The 11,357-nt window shown below is 33.2% G+C and overlaps 1 protein-coding gene across 1 annotated transcript in view; it reads left to right on the forward strand.

Annotated features, from left to right (window-relative positions):
- LOC107677014 (short transient receptor potential channel 7-like) overlaps positions 1-11,357 on the forward strand; it is a 79,795-nt gene that overhangs the window by 54,382 nt on the left and 14,056 nt on the right. Inside the window, exons 4-6 of the mRNA XM_016471794.1 lie at positions 3,545-3,761; positions 5,268-5,501; positions 8,127-8,391. Of these exons, the coding sequence (XP_016327280.1) occupies positions 3,545-3,761; positions 5,268-5,501; positions 8,127-8,391 (716 nt within the window). The remainder of the gene's footprint in view (positions 1-3,544; positions 3,762-5,267; positions 5,502-8,126; positions 8,392-11,357) is intronic.

An 11,357-nucleotide genomic window follows, 5' to 3' on the forward strand; every position in this document is an offset into this window, starting at 1 on the left:
TTTTTTTTAATAAAGCTTTGTGGGGAGAAATGTCACTTATCATTGCAGTTTAGTTTCAGTAAAGTTAGCAAGAAAATAGCTTTTTACTTCAAAATAGCAAGAAAATCCAATTTTCCCTGATAAGACCCCTTAAAATTCATATAATAGGTAAAAGCTTCACCTTTTTCATAATCACACATGAATAAACACAGACACACACACTGACACTCTATTACAGACCAACTCTCCTACAAGCACAAGCACAGATACACTGTGGATGAGGAGATACACACTGACTCTCAGCTTTTGTCAAGGGTTTGGGATTGAAATCTAATCAGAGCTTGTCAGACAGGAAGTGCTGTGAGTTTCTAGAGATGTGTGACACACACAAAGAGACAGAGTGAGACAGAGGAGGGGAAAGAGCATTTGAGGTTCTCAGGGAAAGTGTGTATTTGCACTGGTTTGGGTGGTTTATGAGGACACAAATTTGTATAATGTCGTGGGTAGACAAGAGTGTTTTAAGTCACAAATGTCTTGAAATACATCTGAACAATATGTAAGGTGTGGTAACCGTAATATTAGCGGAATAATTGATGACAGGCTGTTGAATTATTAGAAAATAATGCACACCTGAGGTGTAATTTTGTAATAATTCAACAGCCCGTTGCCAGTCATTCCTTTATATTATATTATATTATATTATATTATATTATATTATATTATATTATATTATATATATATATTTTTTTTTTAATAAAGCTTTGTGGGGAGAAATGTCACTTATCATTGCAGTTTAGTTTCAGTAAAGTTAGCAAGAAAAGAGCTTTTTACTTCAAAATAGCAAGAAAATCCAATTTTCCCTGATAAGACCCCTTAAAATTCATATAATAGGTAAAAGCTTCACCTTTTTCATAATCACACATGAATAAACACAGACACACACACTGACACTCTATTACAGACCAACTCTCCTACAAGCACAAGCACAGATACACTGTGGATGAGGAGATACACACTGACTCTCAGCTTTTGTCAAGGGTTTGGGATTGAAATCTAATCAGAGCTTGTCAGACAGGAAGTGCTGTGAGTTTCTAGAGATGTGTGACACACACAAAGAGACAGAAAGAGACAGAGGAGGGGAAAGAGCATTTGAGGTTCTCAGGAAAAGTGTGTATTTGCACTGGTTTGGGTGGTTTATGAGGACACAAATTTGTATAATGTCGTGGGTATTACAGGTATTACAATGTGAAGGTGGTTTATGAGGACACTTCATGTGTCCCTGTAATTCAAAAGGCTTAAAAAACATACTAAATGCTGTTTTTTTTTTGTTTGTTTTTTTTTGAAAATCAGAAAAAATGCAGAGTTTTCTGTGAGGGATAGGTTTAGGTGTATGGTTGGGGTAGGGCGACAGAAAATATCGTTTGTACAGTATAATAACCATTACGCCTATGGAGAGTCCCCGTAAACCACACATGCAAGAATGTGTGTGTGTGTGTGTGTGTGTGTGTGTATGTGTCATTTGAGGACAATTTTTAATTTTAAAATTAATAACTTTTAGGATTAAGATTAATCCATAATAATTATAATTAGCTTTATATGAAACAATAGAAGTCCGTGGTGGTGTGTTCATTTAGATAAATGTGTGTTTGTGTTTCTTTTTTGCTCCATTCCAAAACATAAAGTTAAATTGTTGAGTGACAAAAAAAAAAGGTTTGGGTTTAAAAGCCTGACCTAGTTAATTCAAGAAATCAGCAGCCTAATAAAGAGGTTGACTAGCACAACATATTTTATGTATTTTGAAAATACAAAAATGCTAAACTTAAATGTATTTTAAGTGCACGTATCTGAAACACTCCTCATCCTTGCATGTTAGCATCAAATTGAAATAAGTTGTGTGATTCACATGAAGAGCACTGTTTATGTGATGTTACCTATGTAGAGTGTTCTAATTCAGTCACTTATGAGGGTCCATTTCAGTTAGGATGCTCCCTTATAAGGGAGCTGCCTATGCAGAGTGTGATTACATCTTATTAAAGTGTTTAAACTCTGACTGTCTGAGAGAGAGAGAGAGAGAGAGAGGTGATGAAAGCCAAGCAGACAGATGAATGCCTGACTGATGATGATGATGATGAAGATGAAGGTATTGTGTGCAAGACACTTGAACTCGAGGGCAATCAAAACCTTCACGCCATCTGTGCTGAGAAAATCACTGAATACAAATGATTGATTTTGGACAAAGTTTCTGATGATCATTCTGAGAAAAATAGTTTCATAAACCTCCAGTAAGAGCTAATTCATCTGAGAGAAACTTCTCTGTTATTGTTGAATGTGTTTATATATGTGACCGAATCTTTAAAAGAATCAATATATATCACAGTAGGATTATTCCATACAGATTTGTGTGAGTCTCTAGCTTATAATCAGAAAATCAGCACTATGAAATTCACCTCACATTCACATCGTCTTCATGAATTTTGATGAGTCACACTTTAAAGGAATAATTCACGCTCATGTTGCACTAAATCTGAGTGACTTTCCCCTCCATCATTGTTTGTTTTTTTGTGTTTTATTTTAGTGTCACAAACTTAAAGATAAAAACTTTGTATTATTCATTAAAGTGCCCCTATTATGCCATTTAAATGTTCCCTAATATTGTTTTAAGAGTCTCCTACAATAGGTTTACATGCATGTAAGGTCAAAACATGCTTTAGTTTTCTCAAAATATGCATTTAATATCACCTCATTTTCCAACGATTCTCAAATAATTCATTTGAAGCAGTTCTAAGATTCAGTCTCTCTAAACCCCTACTTTCCATGAGCCTACTCTGCTCTGATTGGTCAGATGGCCCAGTCTGTTGTGATTGGTCTACCGCGTATAGCGCGTGTCGGAAACAATATGCCCATTGCCATAGTTCTGTATTTTGAACGCTCTATAGAAAATATAAACATACTTACAGATTGTGATTCAGTGGAGCCAGCTGGTCCAAATAAACTTGAGCCATCTTTCAAGAGCAAGCGTTGTGTGAATCCCACGTTGAAGACTAGAGAAGCAGTCGTCAGTAAAATGACGGGAACACAAAAAAAGATTGGGGTTGTACTGCTGTGGAACAGTGGAAAAAAAATAATTTTAACCACTGATTCTTTGCAGTCTCATCATTCGGAAGTGAAAATAAAACAAATTAACTTTCACAGTGGCATGATGTTAACCACACAAACAAGCTACAGTGTTTGTGGGCGGGGTCAAGTTGTTCGTGGCCGGCCAACGTAGAACATAGGTAGTAATTATAGAAATGTGTTACCCAGTGACATATAGCCGAGTTGATTCTTTCTTTTGGGAGACAATAACTTTATTTATCAGGCACTTTTGTCTTTACAGCTTTATAGATTGTTTACACACTGCATGAAAGGCAATATTCGAAATGGCATAATAGGGGCACTTTAAGTTACCATCTTCGTACCCTTTGATTTACATTAAGGGCTTCATTCATTCCTATTTAAAGTTATATTATCTTAGATTTGTATGTACTATTATATAATATCTCATATTCATCTTTCTCCCTTTCAGTTGGGTCAGATATTACGGAGTCCCTTTATGAAGTTTGTCGCTCACGCCGTGTCATTCACCATCTTTCTGGGTCTGCTGGTTCTGAACGCGTCGGATCGATTCGAGGGTGTGAAGAATCTCCCCAATGAGACCATAACAGACCATCCACGGCAGGTGTTCCGCGTCAAGACCACACAGTTCTCCTGGACCGAGCTCCTCATCATGAAATGGGTTCTGGGTAAGGCCCGGGTCAGGGTTTGTGTGTGTGTGTGTGTGTGTGTGTTATTCTAGTTGTGGTCGGTCTGCACAGGTAATGGAAGGTAAAATTATGCTGATTATAGATGCGTTTCAGTGATGTCTTTCACCACATCTGTATGTGTGTGTGTGTAGAAACAAAAAAACATGTTTTATTCCATTTTGAAAGAACGTCATTGTCAAGTGATTTGATTTTATAGTAATTTAATTAAATAGTAATAGTTTTACTAATATTTTACATATTTAGGGTCAGGGATTTGAACAGCCACTGGTACTGCAGATATGAATGATTTCTCAATTCATTCAGTTTACTGAGAGATGTGCTATTACTTTATCATTTTTAAAACCTATACTTTTTATTATACATTTTTTTATCATTTTATCAGTGTCCATTAGAAGAACTCACAATCTTTGAACAAAAGCAGCCGTAAAATGATGTTTCTTTCATTATGGGCACTTTTGTCCTGTGGAGATAACAAATACAATTAAAACACACTGTTCAAAATCTCACTAGTTTATTTCATTGTTTCATTGACCTACTAAGAGTTTCCACCAGTATATATATGGTAGATTTTTACAATCTGCATCTAAGACAAGAGTCAAATGATAAACTGCGTTCTACAAGACATTTCAACTTCCAACTTATTATATACTGTAGAATAAATTGGGACTTCAAATATATTTGTTTGTTTGTTTATTTATAGAGTTTTTTTAAGTAATATTTTTAATAATATTTAATATTATTAAATAATATTATATGGTGGATTTTTATATATTTTTATTTATCTGCGTCTAAGACAAGGGTCAAATTATTTTTTATTATAGTTTGTTTGTTCATTCATTCATTCATTCATTCATTGTTTCTGAAGTCTGAAAAAGGTCTTAAGAAGTCTTAACTCACATTTCCACATATTGAGACCTTAAAAGGTCTTAAATCAGAGCAGAAAGTCTTAAATTCATGAAGTCGTGACATTAAATGTTGTATGCGTTTCTAAAAAATTATATCTTCCTCAGTATTTTTGTCTTGTTTTACAATACAGATATCTTTGTCTAAGTCTTGTTTTCTTAGAAATTTAACAAAATTAAATGAGTTTATGCTTAAAACAAGAACAAATACCTGACAATTGGGTGAAAAAAAAAAACTTGTTTTCCCTTTGAATTAAATTGATTTTTCTGAGCCCCCTGGCAGATATTTGTTCTCATTTTAATCAAAAACTCAGTTCATTTTGATCAAGTTTTCATTAAACAATACTTCTGATCTTATGTCGTTTTGCTTCTCAAGTAACTGGATCTTGGTTTAAGAATCTTAGACAATTGTTCTGGAAAACATGACTGAAATACTGGGGAAGAACAGTAGTTTTTGCAGTGTGATCAGAAGCTACAGTAAAAATTATTATCATAGTCTGGATTTGAAATTGTTCTCTGTGTTTGTGTTTGTGTGTGTGTGTGTGTGTGTGTGTGTGTGTGTGTGTATGTGTGTGTGTTTCAGGCATGATCTGGTCAGAGTGTAAGGAGATCTGGACTGATGGGCCGCGTGAGTACGTGATGCACCTGTGGAACGTTCTGGATTTTGGGATGCTGTCGATCTTCGTGGCCTCCTTCACCGCTCGTTTCATGGCGTTCCTCAAGGCATCTAAAGCTCAGGTCTACGTCGACCTGCACGTCCCTAACCATGACATCAGCAATGCATCACTTCCCGCTGACATTGCCTACTTCACATATGGTGTGTAAATGCATGCAGAACTTCACATGTCTGTCTGAACTCTTGGCCACACCAACATTTAGGTGACTGGAAAAATATGAGAAAAATATAGTTGGGAAGATGGGAAAATCTGACGAATCATGTCAAGAACATGTCAAGGTCACATTTCACCTGAAAATCAAATATAAGAATATTATGTTCATTAAAGGTCTTTATATGTTTTTGCAGTGACATTATTTGCATGACGAAAACCACATTTGAATCAGGGTTATTATAGTTAACTAAAGCTATAACTGAAACTCAAATGAAAACCATTAAAACATTTTTGTTACTTGAAATAAAATAAACGTTAACTGAAATAAAATAAAATAGAAAAAATAAAAAAAAACGTTTTATTTCAGCTAGTTGTCAAGGCAGCCTTTATCATTTTAATTTAGTTGAACTTGATGTACTAAAATAACTAAAACTAAACTAAAGATGTTACAGTAAATATATATAGACATATAAAAAACTGCTAAAAATGACAAAACCACACAACAAAATTACTAAAACTTTAACTAAAATTAAAAGGAAAATAGAAAATATTAAAACTGAAACTCATTCACAATATTAATAAAAACTGTAATAGTTTCACAATGATACTAAAATAACAATGATTTGAACAACAAATTATCATTACTTTTTTGTATGTATTCTGTGAATACTGAAATACTATTAAATTATTTTAATTTAATAAACTTTTTATTAATTTATTTTATATAAATATTACTAAAATGTATTCATTTAAACTGTACAGATTTTAATGAATAAATGTATAATGTAAACATGATAGATAGATAGATAGATAGATAGATAGATAGATAGATGATAGATAGATAGAACCTTTTCGTTAATGACAGTGGCAGATAATACCAATTTAGCATAGTTGTATTGCTATAAAACAAGTGATTATGGTATTTTAGCTGAAATTTTGTTTACCATAGTAAACTTTATGTGAGTTATCTGTCTGTAGAAAGTTTTCATATTGTGAGCTCAGGTATTTTCGGTAGAATTGTTAATGAGAGGCCGTGATGCAGATCTGTAGGTGTGTTAGCATCATTATCTCAGCTGCAATCTGACCGGTCTGACCTTACGCTTCTGTCTCCAACACTTTCTGACTAGAATCCTGCAGTAAATCAGCCACTGCTGTGTTTTAGCTGTATATTAGCTCTGGACACTAATAGATTAGCTGTAACTCTTATGTACGGCCTTAACTTTTGTGTACTGCTATTATTCTAGTATTAAATTACTAACATACATAGCCATAAAAAAAATTTTAAAAAAAAAGTATATGAAACCGAGTGTGTAGCAAGTCAAGAGTGAGATTTCCGTTTATTTGTTTGACTGGATGGAAAATCAAACATTGTTATTGTTAGCCAAATCTAAAACTATAATTGAAAAAAGCTGAAATAATATAAAATATAAATATTAGATTGAAAACTTATATTTTGTTTAAGTATCGAGACTTTAATTCATATTTTGAATTCATTTGTGTGTGTGTGTTTAATTAAACATTTCAGAAATGTTGTTGTTTTTGTCACTTTCATGATTTTTTAAAAATATACCCGTATAGTTTTTTTTTAATTTTTTATATCACTTTAATCATTTAAATTGTGCAGATTTTAATTAAATAAAAGTGTATTGCAGGTTTGACTGTCATATGTCATATGCTGAATAACTATTATCACTTAACGTTTTTGTTAATTGAAAAAAAAAACTGAAATAAAATATAAATATTAGATGAAAACTTAAACTTTTATTTTGTTTTAGTATTGAGATATTGTATTGTTATTAATATTTCGATTTTTTTTCCTTTTAATTTTAATTAAAGTTTAAGAAATTAATTATTATTATTTTAGTTATTTTAGTACGTCAAGTCAAAATAAATGAAAATAAGCAATGCTGTCTTGGCAATGAAGTAAAATAAAATCAGCTAAAATTTGACAACAATTAAAATAAATATAAAGCTAAACCGGAATATTAAAAAAAATGAAAATACACAAAACAAAACAAAAATAAATACTGAAATTTAAACAAATTAAAAAGGAAATACAAAAATTTAAACACAATAAAAAGAATACTGAAAATATATAAATAAAAGCTAATTCAAAATGTTAATACATACAAAATAATATATAAATAATACTAAAACAACACTTGTTGGTAGGTTGTTTGAGAATGGCATGCATACATAATACATACCTCTGAGATAGTATGACTAGTATGATAGAGCTGATATGTGTTATCAATGCTGCTATCTGCTGGTGTGAAAGTGATACCGCAGCTTTTGAAATCACAATCATATACTGTATGTATACATACATAAAGAGTATGTGCACTGGTGAAATCTTTGAATCAGCTTTACCGTTGAATGTGTGTTTGATCTTCATTGTGTTCATTCAGAATCCCTGAACAAGGTCTTCATTAGCATTCTCCACCTTTGACTTCCTCCCTCTGATTCTCTTTGAATTCAAACCATCAAACCCTGAACACGCGTGACATTACTTTGCCATTCCTTTTAATCTGAATCAGCTTCCAGTTACATAATGTGCCATGGTATTGGTGCTGTATTTTCAGTAAAGCTCTGTGTGTGTCTCTCTGTTCCAGCGAGGAACAGGTGGAGGCCGTCCGATCCTCAGATCATCTCGGAGGGTCTGTACGCCATCGCTGTTGTCCTGAGCTTCTCTCGCATCGCCTACATCCTGCCGGCCAATGAGAGCTTCGGTCCGCTGCAGATCTCTCTGGGACGAACGGTGAAGGACATCTTCAAGTTCATGGTCATCTTCATCATGGTTTTCGTGGCCTTTATGATCGGCATGTTCAACCTGTACTCATATTACCTGGGGGCCAAATATAACCCCGCCTTCACCACGTGAGTGACACACAGCCATGGCAGTACTCTGGCAACCACACGCACAACACACTAACACGCACATTTTATGAAGAAAATAAAAAAATTGAGAATTTTTTCTGCAAAAAAAAATTACGCTAGTGGTGCAGAAATTACACTATTTATTATATTTATGATTATCATCGATGAAATGTTTAATGCTTTTTTTTAGATTAAATAGTAGATTACTTATTATTAGATTTGTAATTGTAATTAAATTACACAGATTTTACATTGCACATGCAACACAGTAAAAAATTATGCATAAATAAAACATCTAATATTTATTTACATTAAACATTTCTTGCTCAAATTTTTTAAATATTACTGTGACCTGCAATTGGACAACAATATTTCAAATAATTAATGTGGCATGGGCTGAGTAGAAAATTGTTTATTGTGCATAAATTTAAAATATCAGGTGTTTATTTACACTAAAAATGTATTACTGAAATTATTTTATATTACTGTGACCTGCAGTTTGCCAACAATATGTAAAATTATTAATGTGACATGGGATGAATAAAAAAATCTTTACTGTGTATAAAAAAAAATCAAATGTTTATTTAATTTAATATTGCTGTGACCTGCAGCTGGCCAGAAATATGTAAAATTATAAACTTGATATGGACTGAATAGAAAAATTATTTATAATGCATAAAAAAATATATACATCAAATATTTATTTACATTAAATGTTTCTCACTGAAATTAATTAGTACTGCTGTGACCAGCAATTGGCCAAAAATATATAAAATTATTAATGTGATATGGACTGAATAAAAAAATTATTTATCATGCATAAATAAATAAAAAAGATTAAATATTTATTTACATTAAATGTTTCTCACTGAAAATTATTTAATATTACCGTGACCTGCAATTTGCCATTAATATATAAAATTAATAATGTGGTAAGAGCTGAATTGCTTATCGTGCATTAATAAATAAATACATTTTAAAAAATCAAATATGTATTAACTTTAAAAAAATTTTGCTTACATGATTTAATATTACTGTGACTTTTAGCCAATCTGTAAAATTATTAATTTATTATTAAGAATGAATAGTTTTTCTGAATAGAAAAAAATATCACACAATTTTTAAATAAATATAAATTATTTATAGTCTTTAATTTGAGTGTTTGCTTTCTAAATGTCTAAATGTATTTTGAATCATGAATATAAATAATATAATATAAAGTTGGTGTCATTCTCAAGTAAATGCATCAATTTAAGAAAGTTTAGCTGTACTGGAAAAAAATACTTTTTTTTTTTTTTTTTTGCAGTTTATTAGTCCCCTTATGATGCTGTTTTCATTGAGATTAGTCATAAAATGTGGGTTGACATGTACATAAACATACACTGGTGATCAAATGCCTGCTGCTGAAACCTCAGAGTTTGACTCTAAAAGGTAAACACATCAGCTTCTGTGTAAATTGTCAAATTTTCACCTAAAATCCGTTCTTCGGTTTTATTCAAACTCTCGGTCTCTCTGGCTGTCATCTTGTATTAGCGTGAGTGCTGTTTTCAGCAGTAAGCGCTGATTTGTATTCAGCGCACAGATATGTCAGGCTTATGAGATAATGGCTCAGCTGTAATCTTTTCCAAATCGCTCTGCAAATGGGTTTTTTAAGTTCTGGTCAGTTGGTTTTGAAGTGGATCCCTGCGGTCTGGCTTCATTTAAAAGCAAACAGAATAAGGCGCACCGCCGGTCCTCACGGGGGCCGTTCAGCTGCACCGCTGCTTTCATTGACTTTCATTTAAACGCCTCATAAAACGCTACAAACGCTCCTCATTAGAGACAAGAAAACCCTAAGAAGATCCTAAACCTCAGTTAGAGAATTTGTCACAAATGTTTCTCCTAAAAAATCCTCTGGAGAAATAAACAGAAATGAGTCAGCTTTTGTCATACAATACAGAAAAAAAAGGATTTTCTTACTCAATCTTGTTATCCAGTACACATTTCTAAACATTTTTAAATCAAGATACATTTACTTGAGAAGCAAAATGACTTAAGTAAATAAATGTTATTTTCTAGAAAAAGGATGAAAATTAAGAGATTATGCTTGAAACAAGAAAACATAAATGCCAATGGAGTCAGAAAAATAATTTTCAATAGGTTTCACTTTGAATTAAGTTTTTTTTTCTGACCCACTGGCAGATATTTGTTCTTGTTTAAGGCATAAACTTACGAAATTTGTATACATTTTTTGAATTTACAAGGCTTACTTTCTTATAGTGTGTAATTTTCTATATCATGTAAATGTACCTTGATTTCCCTTTTTTAGGAACGTTTAAATATTTTTACTGGAAAAACAAAACAAAAATACTAAGTAAGAAAATCACGTTCCCTATCTGTCGGTCACTATGAGTCACTATGTCGTGACAACATTAGGGGTTTACTCGGGAGCTCCAATCATCTTTAAGATATTATACCTGTTTAAGTTTAAGAGAAAACGCCAAAGAAAATTGGCTAGTGGATTTTGCATGCTGAGCCACTCCCTGTGCATACGGGTATATAAGGCGACAGCATCCACTCATGGGCATAGAATACGCGGAGGATGCGTGGGACATGTCCCCCCACTTTCAGATAAAGATGATTCTGTCCTCCGCACTTTTTGACACACCGCCACCACCATTCCCGCCCATGTTCTCTGGTTTGTTACATAGATTTGAGTGAACTAACATTCAGCCAATCACAAGTGAGTGTTATGAGGCGAATCATCTTTCGTGGACACGTATATGCTTCAAGCTAGCTACGCCTATGGGTTCATGCCCGCACTGCGAGTGCATGACCATGGCAACGGTGCGATCGCGTCTCTCCGTTCTTAAAGGGAAAGGAGCAGACTCATCCCAGTTTCTCTGCCACGAGCAGAGGACCGCCAGCTAGTGCTCTGGGTGATCTGAGGGTTACAGTGGGAGCCTCTTCGCCGGGCCAGTGCCCTC

This window comes from Sinocyclocheilus anshuiensis, unplaced genomic scaffold (assembly GCF_001515605.1).
Source record: "Sinocyclocheilus anshuiensis isolate Anshui unplaced genomic scaffold, SAMN03320099.WGS_v1.1 scaffold564, whole genome shotgun sequence".
Classification (NCBI taxonomy): Eukaryota; Metazoa; Chordata; class Actinopteri; order Cypriniformes; family Cyprinidae; genus Sinocyclocheilus; species Sinocyclocheilus anshuiensis.